At 42.2% G+C, this 23,636-nt stretch overlaps 1 protein-coding gene across 1 annotated transcript in view; it reads left to right on the top strand.

The window, feature by feature from the left end:
* STPG4 (sperm-tail PG-rich repeat containing 4) overlaps nt 1-23,149 on the top strand; it is a 39,886-nt gene extending 16,737 nt beyond the window's left edge. Inside the window, 4 exon segments of the mRNA XM_068564156.1 lie at nt 505-559; nt 20,286-20,390; nt 23,028-23,127; nt 23,130-23,149. Of these exon segments, the coding sequence (XP_068420257.1) occupies nt 505-559; nt 20,286-20,390; nt 23,028-23,127; nt 23,130-23,149 (280 nt within the window).
* The last annotated feature ends 487 nt before the right edge of the window (nt 23,150-23,636 follow it).

Raw genomic sequence — 23,636 nt, 5'->3', positions numbered from 1 at the left:
AACCTGTGTCCCCTGCGCTGGCAGATGGATTCTTAACCACTGCACCACCAGGGAAGTCCCAACACTAATGACTTTTAAACCTCATTTATGCCCATCATATTAGATTAACATTTTTTTAAAATATTTATTATTTATTTATTTAGTTGCGCTGGGTCTTAGTTGCGGCTCACCGGCTCCTCAGTTGCAGCACATGGGCTCCTTAGTTGAGGCAGGTGGGCTCCTTAGTTGTGACTGGTGGGCTCCTTAGTTGTAACACGTGGGCTCCTTGTTGTGGCATGCGAACTCTTAGTTGTGGCATGCATGTGGGATCTAGTTCCCTGACCAGGGATTGAACCCGGGCCCCCTGCACTGGGAGGACGGAGTCCTATCCACTTCGCCACCAGGGAAGTCCCCAGATTAGCATTTTTTAATATTTAATGAGAGACAGGGAATATGTTAAAGATCCTCACATTAAAAAAAAAATAGATTTAGAAGATCATATCTTTTTTTGTTTCTTTAATATAGGAGCTTTGTATTTCGTTCTACAGTTCAAAGGTTTCCAACAGGCTGCTTCACTCCTGTAAGTATGTTGGTAGACAATTAACTCATGATGAATTTGATGTTTAAAATATGCCATGATTCCTTTTTGATATATCAAGATTAACATTTCACTCATCGTAGTAGAAAAGCAATGAGTGATTAATGTAGTTGATTTAAGATATACTTAAGAGCTTCCCTGGTGGTGCAGTGGTTAAGAATCCGCCTGCCAATGCAGGGGGACACGGGTTCAAGCCCTGGTCCGGGAAGATCCCACATGCCGTGGAACAACTAAGCCCATGTGCCACAACTACTGAGCCTGCGCTGTAGAGCCCGTGAGCCACAACTACCGAAGCCCATGCACCTAGAGCCCTTGCTCCGCAACAAGAGAAGCCACTGAAATGAGAAGCCTGTGTGCAGCAACGAAGACCCAACACAGCCAAAAATAAATAAATTTTAAAAAAAGATATACTTAAAATATATCTAAAGATACACTGGGGATTTCAATAAGTAACCCATTTGTGTCAAGTTATAGAAGAAAAGTAAAGGCTCCTTTACTTCCTTTAGGTCTTGACTCATATGACCTTCTTATTTTTTTTTTTTTTTAATTTTTATTTATTTATTTATTTATTTATTTACGGCTGTGTTGGGTCTTCGTTTTCTGTGCGAGGGCTTTCTCCAGTTGCGGCAAGTGGGGGCCACTCTTCATCGCGGTGCGCGGGCCTCTCATTATCGCGGCCTCTCTTGTTGCGGAGCACAGGCTCCAGACGCGCAGGCTCAGTAATTGTGGCTCAAGGGCCTAGTCGCTCCGCGGCATGTGGGATCTTCCCAGACCAGGGCTCGAACCTGTGTCCCCTGCATTGGCAGGCAGACTCTCAACCACTGCGCCACCAGGGAAGCCCCTGACCTTCTTATTGAGGTCATCTCTAGTCACCTGTTCAGAATTTCCTGTCCCTCTTTCTTGGTTTATTTTTCTCCATAGCACTCATCACTGTCTGATACATTACATTTAAAAATTTATGTATCCTGTTTTTATCTGTCTCCCCCACCAGAATGTAAGCTTCATGAAGGTGGGGATTTTTGTCTGTTTTTGTCCTGTATACCTAGTGCCTAGGAAAATGGCTTGCACATAGTGTTTGTTGAATTAATTAATTATTTAAATCATCAAAGATATTCAATATATCACTGTATGAACAGCAAGAAAGAAAAATAGTCCTAGTTTCTTTCCTTTAAAAAAGGTGAAAATGCTTTCCTGTTTCTAAAAATTTTCAAATACATGTACATGTATTTGATAAAAATGAACTCTTTTAGATAAGTAACTAATCAGTAGGATGCCAAAATATAAAAAAAGAAAGAATGAGAAAATATGAAGTTATTTTGGGGTGTTTTGATGGACTATGATTATTTATTTGTAACTAGAAACTTGAGGGGGAAAAGATACAGCGAGCATATGAAAGAGGAGTTGAGACAACTGAACAGAGCTCAAAAACAGACTCTAGAATATGTAAAATTTTTATATTTGATAAAGATGGTATGACAAATCAGTAGGGAAAGGAAGAGCTATTTTGTGCTAGACAATTGATTAATTAACTTGTAAATATTGGACTCTTCATACCACATATTATAATAAATTCCATATTGATTAAAGAATTAAATACTTTTGAGACTATAAAAGCAGGAGAAAATATATTAGCATATATCTAATTTTAGGATAAGGCTGATTTTCTGAGATAACAGCAGTGGATGAATTGCAAAGGAAAAGAAGTCTTAGATTTGATTACATAGCATTTTGAATTTTTTGTACATCAGGGAATAAACTGTAAACAAAGTTAATAGGCAAATGTGAATTAGGAAAAGTATTTTCAACATACATGGCAGATAAACGGTTAATGGCCTTATCTAAAATTCTCTTAATGATTTATAGGAAAAACACCAATAGAAAAGTAAAACGGATGAAGGCAGTGAATAGACAATTCATAAAATAAGAAATTCAGATATCCAATAAAGGTGAAAAAATTTTTATTCACTAACACTTAAGTGTGAGAAACTAAAAAGCTAATTGAAAGCCTTCTGTATGTGGGTGGTGTGGTGGGCTAAATAATAGACCACAAAGATTTGCCCACGTCCTAATGCCCAGAACCTATAAATGTTACCAGATGGCAAAAACTTTGCAGATGTGAGTATGTTAGGGATCTTGAAGTGGAAAAATTATCCTGGATTATCCAGTGGGCCCTAAATGCAATCACAAATGTCCTTATAAAACAGAGGCAGAGGGAAATTTAAGAAAGGAGGAGAAAGCAATGTGACCAGGGAGGTGGAGATTTGAGTGATGCGGCCAAAAGCCAAGGAAGGCGGCACCACCAGAAGCTGGAAGAGGCAGGGAATGGATTCCAACAGTCTCCAGAGGGACCACAGGCCTCCCGACACCTTGATTTCAGCTCAGTGAAATTGATCTGGGACTTCTGGCCTCTAGGACTATGAGAGAGTAAAATTCTGGGTTTTTTTTTTTTTGTTTTTTTTATGGCTGTGTTGGGTCTTCGTTTCTGTGCGAGGGCTTTCTCTAGTTGCGGCAAGTGGGGGCCACTCTTCACCGCAGCGCGCGGGCCTCTCACTATCGCGGCTTCTCTTGTTGCGGAGCACAGGCTCCAGACGTGCAGGCTCAGTAATTGTGGCTCACGGGCCTAGTTGCTCCACGGCATGTGGGATCTTCCCAGACCAGGGCTCGAACCTGTGTCCCTGCACTGGCAGGCAGATTCTCAACCACTGCGCCACCAGGGAAGCCCAATTCTGTTGTTTTAAGCCACCAAATTTCTGGTAATTTGTTATAGCAGCCACAGGAAACTAATACAGGTGGGGATTATTTCCAGGTGGATTTCACAGTAGACTGATAAGATGAGGACTGGCTTTTCCCCTCTGTAGCTCATAAATGTTTGTATCTGTTAGGCTTTCTCTTTTGAACTTGTCAGTTGCTTCAGAATGACTCCTCAGCCTCCTGCCTAGGCTATAAGCTAGTTGCCAGTGTTCTGGTTACTGAGTGGGGGAACGGGCTGGGCTGGGGTGGTGGTGTCTCACCATTCGTTATGCAGAAGTTCTCTCTCTCTTTTTTAATTGAAGTATAGTTGATTTACAATATTTTGTTAGTTTCAGGTGTACAGCAAAGTGATTCTGTTTTATATATATATTTTTTTCAGATTATTTTCAGTTACAGGCTATTACAAGATATTGAATATAGTCCCTGTGCTATACAGTAAATCCTTGTTGCTTATCTGTTTTATGTGTAGTAGTTTATATCTATTAATCCCATACTCCTACTTTATCCTCCCCTCCACCTTTGGTAACCATAAGTTTGTTTTCTATGTCTATTCCTGTTTTGTATATAGATTCCCTTACATTATTTTTTAGATTCTACATGTGAGCGATATCGTATGGTATTTGTCTTTCTCCTTCTGACTTCACTTAGTATGATAATCTCTAGGTCCATCCATTTTGCTGCAGATGGGAATATTTCATTCTTTTTTATGGCTGAGTAATATTCCATTGTATATATACATACCACATCTACTTTGTCCATTCATCTGTTGATGGGCATTTGAGTTGTCTCCATGTTTGGTTGTTGTAAATAGTGCTGCTATGAAAATTGGGGTGCATATATCTTTCAAATTAGAGTTTTCATGTTTTCCAGGTATGTGCTCAGGGATGAGGTTGCTGGATGGTATGGTAACTCTATTTTTAGTTTTTTAAGGAACCTCCATACTGTTCTCCATAGTGGCTGCACCAACTTACATTCCTACCAACGGTGTAGGAGGATTCCCTTTTCTCCACATCCTCTCCAGCATTTATTATTTGTAGACTTTTTGATCATGGTTATTCCGACCAGTGTGAGGTGATACCTCATTGTAGTTTTGATTTGCAGCGATGCTGAACATCTTTTCACGTGCTTGTTGGCCATCTGTATGTCTAGAAGTTCTCTTAATTCCTGTTTTCAGTAAAAGCCCCTGTCCTAACAGTGCCTGGGGCTCCTGGGTCCAGATCTCTGGCTCAGTCTCCCTGGAAACAAAAACCTCTGTCTCCTACAGGGATGAGGGAAGGGTAGCTACCTGACTGCTGGGAGTAGGTAGGTAGGGACCTGGGGAAAAGACACTCAGTCAATCTTCCTGCTTGCAGCCTTACCCTCACCTCCACCTCACAGGTGTCTAAAGCCTGAAATTCCTGAGCTTTTCTTGGATTCTGGGGAGCAAATCAGCCCGCTTCTCATCAGCAGGCCCCCTCCACACACTGGGCTTTAGCTTTCTCCACTCTGCCACCTCAGGGACCATTCCTCCACGCCGTTTCACATCTTCCCCAAACGCATGATCTCTGTTGGCTGTTGTCTCTTCTCTTGGTTCTGTGTGTGTGTGTACAGTTGTGTGTGTACAGGTGTATATGTCTGGGGGGAGATAGTTGTGCCTTTTTTGTTTGATCGGGGAGGAATGGAGATAAATGCATGTGTTCTGCTGGCTTTGGCAGCAAGCAGTCAAGACATCAGTTTTTTTTTTCCCCCACTGGCTGATACTGTATTTCCTTTGAAATGCGTGCTTTAAATGAATGCCATGAGTTAATAATGATTTATTTACTATTAGTAAACAGACTCAGTTAAAATTAATTTGGTTTTAGTTCAGGTTAGGCATCCTGAAGGATAAGCAGCCTGGTATGTGAAATAGCACAAAGCAGTTGATTCTGACAGCTTTTGCCTTTGTTCTCATTGCTTTATGGAGGAGGAGTTTTTCGGATATCCTTATTCTGCCGTTTTCATTGATGTCACCTCATTCATCCCATTTTATAAATAAAAGTGATTCACAATTTGGAACATCCTGTCCTTCAACAAAGTGAAAAGAATACTTTCATGGAAAATGTTCCAAGACAAAGAAATAGCTCAGGGCTGTGATTCATTTCAGTCCTAAACACACACTCCCAGAGCAGACTTGCGGGTTTGTTAGATCCATAAACTTGTAAACTGCAGAGAGCAAATGGCTTTGATCCCAACGGTGGGAGATAGTGGCACGCAGTGTGAGTGTGGTGAAGAAATGATGCTTGCTAGGAGAACATCATCCCAGACCTTCCGGAGATAAATGCATTAATCCTTAGGCCTTTATCTGGAAACCGATTTGATCACTTTTATCATTCAGTTTCCTTGTTCTAGATATTAACATCATAGTCATAGAACTGTCAAGGACTCTTAGAACTAGAAGAAACTTAACTACTCTGTTGGGGTCAGTTTTGATGATGGTGATGGCCATCATTCATTGGTTTTCTGGTGCCAGGCACAGTGCTCGGTGACTGACATACCCCATATCATTTCATCCTCACTGCAATGTGGGGAGGGTGCTATTTATCATCTCTCTTTGATAGGTTAGGAAATGGAAGTCAGTGGCCCAAGGTAGAGCCAGGACTTAGACCCAGTCTATGGTGACTCAGAACCTGAGCTGCCCCGTGAGTGAGCTTGACCAAGTGACTTGCTTAATGTCTTTAGATGTGTAGAGCTGATCTGTGGTCAAATCCAAGTGGCAGACATTGTACCGTCTCTGGAGTCACAACTCCCCACTGATGACTGAGGCTTATTCATGGGGCCGGGTTGGCCTGCTTGACCCCGTGTGCAGTGGGATGAGTTCTCTCTCCTGCGAGGCCCACCTGCCAGCCTGCCTACTGGGCCTTGATCATCGAAGATCCTTACGATGGAAGGCCGCAGCTTAGGCTCCTGCTGAGAGCCTTGCCACACTGGCTTTTCTTTTCTTTTTTTAACTTTTTATTTTAATAAATTTATTTATTTATTTATTTATTTAATTTTTTGGCTGCGTTGGGTCTCCGTTGCTGTGAGTGGGCTTTCTCTAGTTGCGGGGAGCGGGGGGTACTTTTCGTTGCGGTGCGCAGGCTTCTCAATGCGGTGGCTTCTTTTGTTGTGGAGCACAGGCTCTAGGCACGCGGGCTTCAGCTCGTGGGCTCTAGAGCGCAGGTTCAGTAGTTGTGGCGCATGGGCTTAGTTGGTCCTCAGCACGTGGGATCTTCCTGGACCAGGGCTCAAACCCATGTTCCTTGCATTGGCAGGCGGATTCTTAACCACTGCGCCACCAGGGAAGCCCTAAAAAATTTTTTATTGAAGTATAGTTTATTTACCACATTGTATTAGTTTCAGGTGTACAGCAAAGTGATTCAGTTATACCTACACACATATATATACATATATATATTCTTTTTCAGATTCTTTTCCATTGTAGGTTATTACAAGATATTGAGTATAGTTTTCTGTGCTATACAGTAGGTTCTTGTTGGTTATCTATTTTATATATCTATTTTATAGTGTATATATGTTAATCCTAAATTCCTAAAGGACATTTTCAAACATGCAAAAATTCATAAGAATTACCTCCAAGATACCCTTTTTAAAGATGCCATTGGTGATTAAATACAGCAAAACAAAGGAGTAATCCAGAAAGAGGAAGGGATGGGATCCAGGAGAAAGTGGATCCAATTCGGGAAAGTAGTTAAAAGATGTCCCAGGTGGACCACTGTACAGCAGGCTGAGAGAGAAACCAATCCACATTTGAGAAAGAAACTAAAGAACTCCAGAAGGAATGTTTCTAAGGAAAAAGGGACTCAAGAACAGCTGATGTGATGGGAAAATTTAAGGAAGTATGTATAGCAAAGTGTGCAAGTGAAAAAACAAGGCACTAATTAACTCCAGGTAAAACAAAAGACGGTGCAAGACAAGAAATCATATTATATAACTTGACTCTGCAAGGAATAATATTTATTTAGTAAACATTGGTTAGTGATTTAAAATGCTACTTTGAGTGGATAGGGAGAGAGGAATAGTGGATAGAGCAAGAGAGCCATATCTTCATTTATTCCAGGACATCACCAAGAGATAATTTCTAAAATATAAATTAAGGAATAACAATATGAACATATTACTTACTGATAAGGAAATAACTTCCAGAAGAACAACTAAGAGTTAAAAGTAGCTGTCTTAGGCTCTCTAGAGCCTGCTCAGACACGTGTGCCTAAGACATATGTGGAAAAGATGTTTCTAAGAGTGCTAGTTGCCTAAAAGAATCAGAATAGTATCATTTCAGTGAAGGAACTGTGTTCACCATCCTGTGCTGCATGTTATACACTCTTAAAAACAAAACCCATTAGGGAATGAAATTGGAGAGGGATGAGACCAAAGACTTCTGTTTTTCATTATAAGGCTTTTGGTTCCAGTTGATTTTTAAAACTATTTTTATCTATAAATTTAATAAAATATCTTAAAATGTAAGTAAAAATATACTTAAAAATTTAAGTTAGAATAAAAATGAATGAATAAAATTTGGAAAATATAGAAAATTATATTTTTAAAATTTCCTATTACTCATAAGCAACCAATAATGTTAAGTAATTTTCTCCCTTTTTTTCTGTGCAGTTTTAAAAACATACTTGTGATTATGGTACACTACAATTTTATATCCTTTTTTTCAATTAGCATATGTTCCACTTTCATGTTATTAGAAATCCTGTTAAACTTTCTTTTTACTGGGTAAATAATCAAGTTATCACATCTCAGTTTATTCACCCATTCTCCTGTTGATGATTAACCTCGTTTTCAATTATTCCTTACACAGGAGTCTTCATTATCTAAGTATAACAACCCACAAAAAAGACCTATTAAGGTGAACCTACTTTAAATGGAATCCAAATTTCAGAGTAATCAATAAAGTTACTGAATTTTACTGAAAAAGAGTTAAACTAAATGAACCTATCTATGAAACAGAAACAGACTCACAGACATAGAGAACAGGCTTGTGGTTGCCAAGGAGGGGGGCAGTGGGGGCAGGATGGATTGAGAGTTTGGGGTTAGCAGATGCAAACTATTATATATATAAAATGGATAAACAACAAGGTCCTACTGTAGAGCACAGGGAACTATATTCAATATCCTGTGATAAACCATAATGGAAAATAATTTTAAAAAGAATGTATATATGTATATATAACTGAATCACTTTGCTGTACAGCAGAAATTAACACAACATTGTAAATAAATCATACTTCAATTTAAAAAGGAGTTAAACTAAAAATTATGAAAATATAACTGCAACTATGTACTAAATCATATTAAAAAGGGAAATTGTGTTGATTTTAGTTTATTTTTTCTGACAATATTTTATGATAGTATAGTGACATCCTTCATTTCATATTTGACATTCTAATGAAATCATAAAGAACAAATTTTAGAAAAAAATATTTGAAGGTTCATCAGTTTTCCCAAGGGTGTCTTCTTTAATATTGTAAATCATTCTTTACTGAAGTGCCAATAATGTCACAATCCTTGTCCAGCTTCTCTTCTTTCTTTTTAACTGATCTAACTTTGCTGGATCCTCATTGGTCAATCAAAGACTGTTCCTGTGATTTAGGCACTTCATTACTTACATCAACTTCACGAAATTTTGCATTATTTGGTAAAATTTGCATTTTCATGTGAAGTAGATTTGCGTTTTATTTGCAGTGTGTGGTTGAATATCATTTAATGAGGGAGAGAAACTGACTCACAAAGAACCTCACCTGTCTGCAGTGGTGGATGCTAGTGTTAAGCAGGGAGGGATATTTGAATAGGATATAATTTTATTAGTGGGCAGCTCTTTGGAGAATTCTTTTGTGCTATGACAAATTCTGTCTACATTCACAGCTTTGTTATGCAAGGACAATGGTGCTGAATACATAGATCAAAAGACTAATGCTATGATAAGACAACGCATAAAGTCTTTTCTAAACTTAGGAATCATTTTTTATAGATCATCACAAATAAGATTTACTAGAGTAGAGATTATATACAGGTTCTTGATCTGTTTAAAGAAGTATTACATTAATTTATATCTCCACCGGCAATCAAGAGAGTACCGGGGGACTTCCCAGGTGGCGCAGTGGTTAAGAATCCGCCTGCCAGTGCAAGGGACATGGGTTCAAACCCTGGTCCGGGAAGATTCCACATGCTGCGGAGCAGCTAAGCCCATGTGCCACAACTACTGAGCCTGTACTCTAAAGCCCGCAAGCCACAACTACTGAGCCCACATGCCACAACTACTGAAGCCCAGGTGCCTAGAGCCCATGCTCCTCAACAAGAGAAGCCACCACACTGCAACAAAGAGTAGCCCCTGCTCTCCACAACTAGGGAAAAGCCCGCGCGCAGAAATGAAGACCCAATGCAGCCAAAAATAAATAAATAGATAGATAGATAGATAGATAGATAGATAGATAGATAGATAGACAGACAGATAGATAGATTAAAAAAGGAGAGTACCGGGACTTCCCTGGCGGTCCAGTGGTTGAGACGCTGTGTTCCCAGTGCAGGGGAACTAAGATCCCGTGTGCCACAGAGCTCGGCCAAAAAAAAAAAAAAAAGAGTGCCTATTTCACAAAATGTTTATAAATCTTGTTTATCGTTGTTAATTTGATGGTAAAAGAATGATATCTCATTATTTTAATCTGTAGGATCGGAGGCTACACATTCTAGTTATTTGTTAGCCAGTTCCTTGTGGCCCTTCTTGCATACTTTCTGGCCACATTCTTTACCCAGTTATCTGTTGGGTGGAGCTTTAACATTCTTTTTTGTTGATTTGTAAAAACTCTATAGTGAAGAGATATTAACACTTCTATTTGTGGAAGTTTTTCAGGGATTTTTGCCTTTTACTTTGTGTTTTTTAATATACAGAAGTTTAAAATGTAAAATTTTTTTTTTTTAAGTTTTTTTGATGTGGACCATTTTTAAAGTCTTCATTGAATTTGTTACAACATTTCTTCTGCTTTACGTTTTGGTTTTTTGGCTGCGAGGCATGTGGGATCTTAGCTCCCTGACCAGGGATGGAACCCACACCTCCTGCATTGGAAGGCGAAGTCTTAACCACTGGACCGCCAGGGAAGTCCCTAAAATGTAAAATGTTTACGTCATCAAATTAGAGAGTTTGTAATCACCTTCTGGAATGTAAGATCCATGAAAGAAGGGGCTGTCTTATTCATCAATGCCCCCATCTCCTAGGACCGTGCGCCAAAAATGTGATGAATGAATGAATGAAACCTATGTATCCTTTCCTTTTCCAAATTTCCAATTTTCCATTCCTTTTCTTTGTATCCTTTCCACCACTTAAAAAATTCCCTCCAGAGACATGACGTCACTTTAATTTTCTTTGGGTTTTTTTTTGGCATTTTGGTTTTTTTTTAACCAACTTGTCACTCTTATTCTTCTGAAATGCATTTTGTGTAAGGTCACAGTGTCACTTGAGCCCTGTTGATTTAGGACAGGTTGCCTCACTGTTGGTATACATGAAACCTACGATCACCAGAAATCTGACCTGTAGATCAGGTGCAATAGAGTACGACAACCTATAGACATTCACCAAGTCACTTTAAACCCTTTATGGAACGAGGCAGGTTATAAAAGATGGATACGTACAGGTGTGTATCTCTTCCTTCTTTCTTTCCATCATCTGTGAAAACTAGCTCATTGAAATGTGTTAATCATTTATGCCTAGAATCTCCAGGAGCAGCCTATCAAAAAATGAGTGGATGACCATGTGAAGGCATGGCAGATTACTACACCATTTTTTAGTTGTAAAAAGTACAGTAACTTTGAATTTGAAAATCCTCTAGGGTCTTATGTGCCTGAAGGCCCCTCCATGTGGATGAGCCATTATCACTTGTTAAAAAAATGCAGCCTTCTTGTTTATGTCAAGGATTCCACTGATGAATTACACTTTGTCCCAAGGTGTAGGTGGCTCTCAGGAGAAGCAGCTGGGAAGGGATTTGTCTGGTTGGAAGATGGTTTCTAATCTTCAGATTACCAGCGTAAGGTTGTACACTTATTGGCTATTTCAGTTATTGTTGAAATAATAATAATAATTGATTATGGATCAGCATAATTGTTTTGTCCATAGGAAAGACTGTGAGGAGTGTTTATGTGAGCAGTTTGGGATAGACACCAGAAGATATGTTCTACCAAAAGTAAAAAGGGCCCTTTTGTACCCCCCGGAAAAAAATTGTATTGGAAAATTCTACCAGCCACCATTCCCTTTTAGCACTTTGATAATAATGACCAAGCCCCTCAAATCCCCAGACCCAAAGGCACAGTTCCCTCATAGCAGGATTTGTTTTAAAGAGTAGAAAACAAACTGCAACAAACCCCAGTCATTCTTATCCAAGCAAAGTGGACAAAGTAAAACTTGTCATTTGTGGTTTCTCCTCCCCTCATTCCTCCCTTTAATTTTAGCTTTTATAAATGACTCAATCTCTTGACCTACAAAAAAACTGCATGAATTTTTTTCCCCCCTGAATGCATTTCAAAATTCGGGCATTAAGGATAGCAGATATTCTGCACAACTTCTTTGAACATATAGGGGACACTGATGACTTTATTTAATACTCCCATTAAGGTAAGGAGGAGTAAGGAAGATTTTTGTTTTTCTAAATCTTTTTTCCCCAATATCTACTTGGCATGTGGACCATAACATCAGTGCTTTTCGTGTCTCTTGCTGGTGGAAGTATGTATTGAGCTATTAAAACTGTTTCTGTTAGCCCACTAATTCCATTGTGTGAAAACCCTCATAAAGTAATAATTTATATACAGTAATATTAATCTATACAAAGAAGATCATCAAGGGATTATTTATAATAGCAAGATAACAATAGCAACAATCTTGTGTTCAGGAGAAAGATGTAATTTAAAAACAATATTACATACCTACACAAAGGAATATTTTACAGCTATTAAAACAATTATTGTTAAAATTTATGAAATAGTACCAAAAATATTTGTGATCTAATGCATAGTGAAAAAATGCAGGATACAAATTGGTATGTCTATCATGATTAAAATAATGTAAAAAAATTATGTGTATGAAAAAACAGGAAATGCACCAAAATGCTTTTAGTTTCTATGCTGAGGTGTTGTAATTAAGGGTGGTTGTTTGCTTCCTTTCTCTCTTTTGCATTACTTTTATAATTTTTCAAAATATAATTTTTAAAAGTCAGAAAAATGATAGTTTGAAGAAAAGAGCCATGGAAATGGTCAACATAAAAATATTTTGTTACTTTAATAAAAATAGTGCCATTACTGCTACTTAATTAGGACTCAGTCATTCATATGATTTGGGGCTTCCAACAGTGATTCACTGAGCAGGTTCTTTTCAGTGATTACTTCTCGCAGTTGTACATAAAGTGAAAAAATGAGACACACGCATCTTTCCTGACAGTAGGAATAAAACCTTACAATGTCAAATGAAAAAATGGTTTTCTTTTATTTGATATCAGAAGTGTTTCAAGATATTTCTGTATTTCTTAAAACCGGACAATCCTATAAAAAATAAGGAAAGGATCAGATAAACAGGGAAGAGTCTGTACAGACACAAATGAGCGTTATGTGATTTATCTGTTTTAGTCACATTTGATAGAAGTTTGAAAAGGGGATAGCAGACCCATGGCATACTCGGTGCATTAAAACTAGCGTTATGAAAGAACGCTGAATCATTTCAGGTATTTCTGCATTTAAGGAATTACTTCAATTAAAAACTAAGCTGCTAGTTTAAAATTCCGTGAGGAGTACGGAATTAGTAAACATGGTCACATTGAAAAAAAGCCAAATGGACGTCTGACTGAATGGAATCTGAAAGTTTAGATGAGTAAAACAGGTCCCAGGGTCAGTCTCCTCAAAGATGAGTTCACTTGTAGGTAACGTTTTTGGAAAGGTATAACCTTTCAAATATAACTACAGATGTACTAGGGTTTTTAAGAAGTACGGAGCTTCAGAGGTATCATCAATTCTTTTTATTTTTTTAATTTATTTATTTTATTTATTTATTTTTGGCTGCGTTGGGTCTTAGTTGCTGCGCGCGGGCTTTCTCTAGTTGCAGCGAGTGGGGGCTACTCTCCGTTGCAGTGCACGGGCTTCTCATTGCAGTGGCTTCTCTTGCTGCAGAGCACGGGCTCTAGGCGCGTGGGCTTCGGTAGTTGTGGCACGCGGGCTTCACTAGTTGTGGCTCGCGGGCTCTAGAGCACAGGCTCAGTAGTTGTGGCGCACGGGCTCAGTTGCTCCGCGGCATGTGGGATCTTGCTGGACCAGGGCTCGAACCCGTGTCCCCTGCATTGGCAGGCGGATTCTTAACCACTGCGCCACCAAGGAAGCCCAATTCTTAATTTCAAATGTGAATAACTTTTGGCCCCTGCCAGGTTTGTTGCTACCCCACCCACCAGCAAGCATGTCTCCTTTCTCTGAACCTGTAGACCGATAGTTACAGAATTCTAGAATTTCCCAAGTTGGATACACCCTGCCACATGCCTCCTCCTGAATTCCCACAGAGGCAGCCCTAGCTCCTCCCTTTGCCCACCACCACACAGGGTTCCACCCTCCTTGCTGGGGCATCTGTTTTATTTTGGGCAGTGTGGTCCAGCTATCACACCCATCCACCACACCAAATTTGGGGGAGATCATTTTTACAACCACGTCTAGTCATTTCAGTTTATGTTGCATATTTCTTATGTTTTACATGTGTATATATATAGACATTTGGGGCCATACATTTTATCTCTGACCTTTTCTCTTTTCAAGTATGATTCGTTGTAAGTTGTTTGCGCCTAGGATCAGTAGGGATGGACTGTGTGCTCTTTCTAGGTTCCCTTTAGCTTTATGATTTTAAAGGAAAATAGCTTAGAACTAAGTACTGATACCTCCCAGCGCTGAGAAGCAAGGTCAGTCACTGCTTCTGGCTTCTGCAGCTGAGGTGCTAAGTCATTTGTTTCTAACCCCACTGAGCCTCACTTATTTGTCTGTTAAGTGGAGGTAATAGCACTTCCTCCACGGGGCTGTTGTGAACATCAAATGAGAGGGTATGTGAATGAAGGCTGGGAGCTAGAGATGGTGGCAGGGATGGGGTAGCCCTCTGGCCGTGCAGAAGGTCCTTGGGAGCTTGCGGTGGGCAGTGGTGGAGACTGCCTGCTGAGTCTGCTTCAGACCAGGCTGGAGAGGTGCCCTGGATGACCAGCACACCTGCCTGCAAACGAGAAGACTTCAGGAAACTGAGGACTCATAGATTGGACATACATAGGTGACATTTGACAGTTTACATCTGCAATTAAATCGTAAAACCATTCTTAGTGTTAATACACATGTGAAAAAACAACAAAGTGGTAACTGTCACAAGCCAGGTGAATTTCAGGTCCCTAACCCTATTTTTTGACAGGAGCCTATGCACTTTTTATTTTATTCCTGTGATGCCGTGAATTTGTTCCAACAGGGTTAGAATAAACAATATCCTCCTTTCAGGCTTGCCCTGAGGCCCTGCCCCTTTTGATGTTCCCTAATCCTTCCCATTACTTCTTCTTACACAGACCCTTCCTCCAGACTTTTTGCCCTGCAAACTCCTCCTCCTCCTTGTTCTTTTGGTCTTAGCTCAAATGTACTTCTTTAAAGAGCTTCTCAGGCCCCTCAGGCCAGATCAGTTTACCCTCTTACATGCTTTCATGGCACCATATATGTCCTCTGTGTGATACTCCACACATTCATCATATTTTTGTAAGGTAGACATTCCCTAGTGGAATGTAAACCCCATGAGAGTAGGAAACATGCCTACCTTGTCAATTAAGACTGAGTTCTGCTGCCACTAACAGAGCCCACAGGTAACAATATTAGAAACAAGATAGGAACTTCTTTCTCTCTTATATAAAGTGCCTGCAGTAGGCAGTTTAGGGCTGGTGTGGTAATTCTGCAGCATCAGATTTCTGTGTGCTGCTCTGCTAAGCATTGCTTCCACACCCATGGTCCCTGAGAGCTGAGAACATGGGACCAGCTAGCAGGCAGGAGGGCAGGGAAGATGGATGAGCTGCCCTCTCCTTTAGGATGCTCCTTAGAATTTGCATACACCTCTTCTACCTCCATCCTATTGGCCAGAAATTAGCTATGTGGCCACACCTAGCTGCAAGGGAGGCTGGGAAATTCAGTCTTTAATCTGGGTAGACATGTGCCCAGTTTAAAATTGTCCTAATACTAAGGAATTAGGAGCACAGAGATTGGGAGACAATCATATACCACTGTATTCCCAACTCCCAGCACAGTGTCTGGCACATTGTATATTGTTTGAATGAAGAAATGAATTGAACATTTACGTATTCATTTGCTAGGGCTGCCATAATAAAGGACTATAGACTGAGGTGGTTTAAACAACAGAAATTTATTGTCTCTGTTCTAGAGGCTAGAAGTCCAAGATCAAGGTGCCAGCAGTTTTGGTTCCTTTCGAGTAAGGGAAAGTCAGTTCCATGCCTCTCTCATAGCTTCCTGTGGTCTCCTGGCCATCTTTGGCATTCCTTGGTTTGTAGATCTCTGCCTTCATTTTCACGTGATGTTTTCCCCGTCTGTGTGTCTCTGTGCCCAAAATTCCCCCCTTTTAAAGAATACCATTCATATTGGATTAGGGTCTATCCTAATGACCTCATCTTAACTTACTACATCTGGAGTGACCTTATTTCCAAGTAAGGTCACATTGTGAGGTACTGGGAATTCCAAATCCACAAGTCTTAAGAATTTGGGGGGAACACCATTCAACATTCAACGTAATTCAACCCACCAAAAACTCATAGGATTTATGGATTTGGGAGAACATAATTCAACACACAAAATCGTGGGGTAATTTCACCTACTCTCACACAGTCTTTCAGAGGCACCTGGCGCCTCTCAATTCCTGAGCGGTGTTGTGTAGATAAGCCAGTCCCATACTCTCAGCCCTGGAGGAGGGGTGTGATCAGTGGCAGGTGAGGGGTGGCAAGGCTTTTACCAAAGGCCTACAACAGTACTGAGCATTATTGCACATTAGGGGTTGGGACCAAATAGGTCAAGAAGGCCAAGGTGGAGGCTATGCTATGTCTTCCTGGTACGACACGGTCCCAGGAGCACTCCAGAAAAATGAGTGAGACCCATGCATTCCGAGTCCTTTGCAGTAAGTGGAAAGCCCCTGCTCTTTGTAACATCCCACTGAAATCAAACTTACCTAGCACAGGCCAGGTGCACCAAGGGCCTGGTTTGCAATCTTGAAGCCATGCAGCTAGCTCTGCCCTCACTCAGCACCATCCTAGCTCCTCACATCTTCATGTATTCTTTTTTGATGTTTCTGTTTGCCTGTGTCCCTCACTGGACCATAAACTCCTCTAGGTCGATGATAGTATTTTATTCATCGTAAAATACTATCATACATAAAATACTGTGTAATCCCTTAAGGTTAAGACTGTCCTTAAGTAGAAAGTCAATTAGATAAGACTTTTTCAAAGGCAAGAGAAAGATATGATCATCTTACCAGGAGGGTTCAGATGTAATCATGCCCTGAATCGAGGAATGGGAAACTATAAAAGGTTCCTGTCGTTTCTTTTGGCAGCAGGTTCTGGGATTCTAGGAAGGTGATAATTCTGTTCTCCCTTGGCACCAGATGTCAAAGGTCTTTGAAAAGTTTCGTTTGGGAAACCCAGAGTTGCCAAAGCATGGCCCTGATGATAGGAAGGTTTAAGAAATGGTCCATCCAATTTGTGCAAGAGGTGCTTAGTACTGCCTGATGAACCTGGGTGCCACCCTTCACCCACACATCGTACGTAACGTGGTCCAAAGTTCTGGACCATGCTCAGAGATCGCCAGCAAACCAGAGAGCAGAATCCCCAACTTCAGGGAGGAGTAGGACACAGTTAAATGTCCTTCTCTTTCTTTTTGTAAATCGATATATAGTTGATGTACAATATTATATAAGTTACAGACGTACAATATAGTGATTTACAATTTTTAAAGGGTAGTTATTATAAAATATTGGTCATATTCCCTGTGTGGTACAATATATCCTTGTAGCTTATTTTATACATAATAGTTTGTACCTTTTAATCTCCTATCCCTATATTACCCCTCCCTGTCCTCCTTGTTTTAAACCCCCCTCTCGTTGAACCGGGTCCATTTCTCAACACACATTCAGAGGCATCCTGGACCAAGTCCCCTTCCCTCCTTTCAGCTCTGCCCGCTTGCCATCCTCGGTTAGGGCAGAATCGGGGACTCTGCTGGAGCTGCTTCCCACCCATTGCAGGGCCCTGGCCTGACCATTACTTCTCACTTAGAGCAGGATTCCTGTGGCTTCTGGAATATGAACTTGGGCCCATATCCACTTCCTTAATGTTCCCCACTTAAAAGAGCCCATGTAACACATGGAGGGCAAATAGCATTTAGTAATTTCTTTCTTCCCTAAGTCTCAGGCCCTTTGATTCAGATGACCAGGCACACACAGGGAGGCTGCTGGATGGCATAGGCACACATCAGGGCTTCGCCAGGCCTGGCACCTGGCCTCCCAAGCAGCTCATGACTTGGAAGCTTAGAAGTGAAAGCCACATGAGGCTTGGGGGGAAAGGGTGCAGGTCACAGCGTTTCTTAGCCATCCCGCAGACAGCTAGGCTGTCGTAAGCATAGAGTCAGTGGTGGCCCCCTCAGCAGCGTCTTTTGCCCCAGCTACCACTTTGGCTTGAGAGCTTGCATTTCTTATGGCCAAACCAAAGGGACTTTGTGCAAACCGTTCCTGTCCAGATTTCCCCGACTTTCTATGCCTGTGTTCTTATGGTGGCTTGGACTTCTCCAGTGGGAGTGCAGAGGTTGGTCACGTTGTACGGAGAGCCTTGCCCTGACAGCGATCTTTGTCCCATGGATGCATCAGGTTGAAAACATTGCTATTTTCATCTCTCTGCCATGAATTGTAAAATGATGAGGCGCATCCCTTGATTATCAGATTTGTGCTTGGCTGATAATAACAGACTTCATTCGTGGTGGATAATTGAGAATGGCAGCTCTAATTATGCTGCTGTGCTCTTAAATCCTGAGGAGGGGCTGCAGTTGGTGCTTGTTCAGCCAAAGCCATTGAGCTACCTTGTGGCTCAGCCTCATGTGTTACAGGATCTTACAGGAACATTTCTGTTCTAACCTTACTGCTCATTTTATTTTTTTCCCTACCCCCTTTTTCACTTACCCAATTTCCATATTCGTTTATCTATACATTAGGTATAATTTTTTTTTCATATTTCAAGAGTACTTAAGTCCATCATAGAAAAATTAGAAACTGACAGTAAGCAAAAAAAAAAAAAAAAAGTTTCTTTTTACTCAACATGCCACCACCTGGAGAAAACTACTGTCAGTGAACATTCCATTCCCAGTTTTTTTATGCACATTTTTTAAAGCTTGCATTGTTCACTTAACAATATTTGGGAATAGTGTTTATGTCCCTAAAAATTCATCAACCTGGATGGCTGGATGGAAGAATCACAATTTATTTAACCAGGCACACGTCACTGGTCATTCCATTTATTTCCAATTTTCAACTTTTAGAAACAATGTTATAGTGAATGTCTCTGTGGCCAAATATTTGCATACATTCTCAATTGTTTTCTTAGGAAGAATTCCTAAAAATGGAATTGCTGGGTCAAAATGATAAATATATATTATCTTTAACTTTGTACTGTAGAAAGTTTAAAAATATATACCACATAGACAGAACCCCCAGGTACCCATTCGAAAATGACCGGCTCCTGGCCAGTCCATACCCCACCCACTTCCCCTAGTTCCTGTGTTGTTTAGAAACAGATCCAAGACATCATGCCAGAAAGACTCTTTTCTGTCAAATAGCACAGGTATTTGAAAATGGGAGAGGAAAAGAAGTGAATTGCTAGAAAAGAAAAAAAGGTTAACATTTTGTCTGTGTTATCTACTGTGCTGTTTGGGCTGTGTTCATTTTCCTGCCATACCTGGGCTCAGGACTCATCATTTGTCTTCTGGATTCCTGCAACAATCTTGTAACCAGACTCCTTTCTTCTTTCTCTCCCTTTGGATAGGTATATCTGTTTTTAAGCTGTTTCATAGCTTGCCAAACTGTGCTTCAGAAAGGCTAATCAAATTAATACTTCCACCAGAGTCATAGGAGTGTCCACGCTGTGGATAAAGTTTTCCTCCCTCCTTCCCTCCTTCCCTTCCTCCCTCCCTCCCTTCCTCCTTCCCTCTCTTCCTTCCTCCCTCCCTCCCTTTCTTCCTCCCTCCCTCCCTCCCTCTCTTTCTTTCCTGGCCCCCACAAAAGTATCTCTTTGTTTTAATTACACCTTATTTGGTTATTAATGACCTTAAAGCCCACCCCAGCCCCCGATTTCCTCACTGCATTTCCTCTTTGTGAATTGCCTTTTGCTAACTTTTCTTTTGAGGTGTTTGTCTTTTTAAAATTGTGTTCATGCATTTCTGTTAACCTCATAGCATTGTATCAATACTTAGGTCAGTGAATTGCTCTGAATACTTTTTTCTTTTGGACGAAGAGAACATATACTGCATTTATATGAAAGAATAAGTATGTTTTATAAAGCTAACAGCTCAGAGCAGCAAGTCACCATCAACAGAGGGACAAGAATGGAGCGGGGCCTGCAGGGGTGGGCAGGGGGCCTGGGAGAGGGGAGGGCATCCAGGCAGGGACAGGGGAGACTTTCACAGGTCACCTAACTCCAGTCTTCACAGTCATCCATGAGGCAGGTAAAGCAGATATTATTCCCATTCACAGTGGCTTGTGCCAGGGCACACCTTAATAAGATCTTCCGAGCCCCAATCCAGGGATTTTTCTACCCTATCACACTGATTCATATGCTTATTCATAAAAGGCAAATATAGCATCAAAATATATCTGATATCACTATTTACGAAACGCTTAAAAAAATATTTTTTTCTACAGCGTGAAGGCCCAGGACCAGGTCATTATAACTTGAAAATACCTTCAGTAAGTTCTGTTACTTCCTGTTTTCAATCCAGAGTACCTCGATTCTTGCCTGCCTGTTCAGTAAGTATCCTAAAAGACAGATGTGGCTGTAGGTTTTGTGGCTGGTGGGTGGGTGGGGAGTGGGCATTGGGGGTCGGATGGGGGTAGCAGAGTTATATACAATTCTAGTATATATACACTAAAATTGCTTATCAAGGCGGCAAAGGGCATAGAGCTCACTCGGCAAGCCCTCGGCCAGCTTCAGGCTCAGAGTGACTCCAGACCTGAAGCCCGTGGCTGAATTATGGGTCCAGATGAGAACAGCCAGCACAGTAATTAGCCATTGGTGTTATGTCCTGGATGCTCTGGGGGGAAACTCCTTTAATGAATTGAAGCCAGCAGTGGGCACAGGCTGCCCCCGCCCATCCAGAACTGCCATTCTTCGTGTATGTGTCTTCTGGGAGCAAAAAGTCACAGCAGAAACATTATGATTGAACCAAAGGGGACCATTAAGGCCTGAGCCATCATCCTGCCCCCAAGGGCGCGGGACAGACAGGGAAGAGGCTCAAGTTCATGGAGATACACAAAGAAGGTGGATTCTGGGAGTGTGCGAGAGCCTCTGGAGGCCTAGAGAAGACCAAGAAAGATGGCAAAAGCATAACATGGAGCTTATGAAAGTGGCTAGGGCTGTTGTTTGTTTAACGCTAAAAGTGTGAATTCCCTTGGCCTTGTTGTTCCCAGCCAGCACCTCAGTCTGAAAGTCCCCCAAACTCAGTGGTTTGTAGCCTTATTGGAGATGGTTAGGAAGACAGAAACACGAATTCTGCTCATAAGGAAACGGCACCACCCCGGGGTGGGGGGAGAACAAGGAGGGTGGGAGGAGCTGGGGCGGTGGGCAGGAGACAGCTGCCTGCAGGTCGCCTCCCCCAGCACCCCCTGGGTTGTCCCAGGCCATCTCGCTGCAGAGCTGCCAGCTGCGGTGCTACAGTGTGGCAGCAGTGTGGTCTTTCTCTGGAGGAATACTGGGGAGGCCCCACCAATAATATTAAAAACAGACCAACGGCAGGAGGCTAGTGGATCCCTTCAGCGGGTCCTCACACCCTAGTGGCATTATCATTATCCAAACACAGATTTTTGTCAGAGGTCACAGGGCTGAGCTTCCTCAGGAAGTTGGAGTCATGCTAACCAAACTCCAAGGAGACTGACGGAGAAGCCGGAAGGTGTGGTATTCATTTACAAGTGTCCAGCAAGGGGGCTGGTGTCTGGGGCCGCTGCTCTGTGGAGCGTCTCCCCTTGTAGGAAACTCGGAAGGAAGCCGACGACAGTCAGAAATTTGCTTGGGGACAGTGGAATCGGGGCTGGGGGACGGAGCCGGATGTTCTCAAGGTCTGAGAACCGCAAGCAGTAGCCTCCTGAGGAGTGGCCTTGCGAGGCCCGGGCCCACGAACCTCCTGTTTGGGGACTGGCCTTCCAGGACTCCACACGCATGCTGCTTCCTCATTAAGAGCACTAATAAAGGCTTCAGCTTCCTTTGACGTCTGGCCAGGAGTTGATTAGATTTCCAGGCTGCTCCTCTGCTTTTGGCAAGGGAAACATCCTGTCGTTTAAAGCAGCTTCTGCAGGCAGCTGACCTCATCCACTCTGGGCTGACGCTCTAGTAATCCTGTTTCCACTCTCACTGTTTCCTGAAGAGATAGCAAACTGCAAGGAAGGATGGCAATGACAAGTAGGTGATGATAGGGGATAATAATAGCAGTGGTAGCCAGCGTGTGGAGCAGTACTTGCTGCCAGCCTGGTGGTGCTGTCTGTCCCTGGGGGCCCCCAGTGAACCTCAGAACCTCATTTGCTGGGTGAGGCGTGGGAAGCACGTGGCCCAGGGTCATATTGAGCCATCGGTGGTGGGACTAGGACTCAAACCCAGCCCCGTCTGACGTTAAAACCCTTCCCTTAACGATACCCAGAGACACCAGTGTGTCTCTAAGATAAAATATTGGGGCATTCAGGAATATGTGGGTGCACCTCAGCCTGGGCAGCACTGACCTCAGAAATCAAAGTCTTCGTCTATGACAATGACATTCATTTATATCTTATCACTACAGAAGAGAAGCTTTGTTTAAATAATTGGCTAAATAATTTTTCAAGAATTTCATCAAAGTGAAAACATGGCTTTTCAAAATTAGAGCTCGTCAGTCCCTTGAGAATACATCCCTCTGAGCCCGAGGTCCACAGCCCCTGGTAGTGAAGCACCTTACTCTATTATACTGGGGAAAACGATGGAAACACACGAGTCTGGGCTTTTGAGGTCAACCACCCAGGTTCAGAATCCATCCTCTCCAACCCATTAACACTAGACTGAGGTCATTGAGGGCGGAGGGGTGGGGGGAGACGCTGGCATCCCCAGGGACTGGGGGTGCCCTGGAGAAAGCGTGCCCTGAGGTGCGGGTGGGATGTGAGCCCGCCTCCCCTGGGCTGTCACTTGCTTGGCCTCTCTTCTCTCAGCACCTCTGCAGCCTTGGGGAGAGCCGTGGACAGGATCAGGTCTCAGCCCCAAGGACAGGCTCCAACTCCAGGCTGCATAGGCCCCAGCCCAGGCCACTGTGGCCCTCGTCTCCCTCCGTGGGGATTTGCCAGCCACGTCTGAGCCCACAGCCAGGCTCAGGAGACTTCAGGTTCTGGTGTCACTATCTCATCACTCCCTGTTTTCTGTTGTGTTTTCAGAAAACGCCAGGCCCAGGAGCATACACATCTTCAGCCCAATTCCCCAAGCAGCCCCGGACCATAGCCAAAATGGGCCGAGAACATAGCCTTTTCTTCAACAACACAATTGGCTTTTAAAATAAACCCATCAAAAAAAATAAACTAATTAATTAAAAAAATAAAATAAAATAAACCCATCTTGGCCCTAAGCGACTTCGAGTTTTAGTAAGTTCTTGTGTTTAGAAAACTCTATTTTGTCTCTTCTTTAGGAGGGTTTGACCACAGACCATAATCGATGGCCTGGGGGGGCCACCCAGCCCGCTTATCTGGAATAGTCCCAGCAAAATGTCCAGTTCACATGCAGAAGTTTCCTGGTTTGAACAATCAGTTATATGTTCCCTCTGTGTGTTGTCAGAGGGTGTATCCCCAGAGGCTGTGCCCCTGAGCTGCTCTCACAGCACCTGGACAGGCCCTGATATGTCAGGTGGGCTCTGTGCGACCTTGGGCTCTCTAGCTGGGTCTCCACTGCACTGGGGTTATCATGCCTCACAGACTCATGGAGACTTTCTTGGGGGGTCGGCATTCAGCCAAGGCCAACCCGAGCTTGACGGGATCCCAACAGATGGTTCT

This window comes from Eschrichtius robustus, chromosome 15 (genome assembly GCF_028021215.1).
Source record: "Eschrichtius robustus isolate mEscRob2 chromosome 15, mEscRob2.pri, whole genome shotgun sequence".
NCBI lineage: Eukaryota > Metazoa > Chordata > Mammalia > Artiodactyla > Eschrichtiidae > Eschrichtius > Eschrichtius robustus.
The sequence above is the reverse complement of the archived record's forward strand: the minus strand, read 5'-3'. Positions and strand labels throughout refer to the sequence as shown.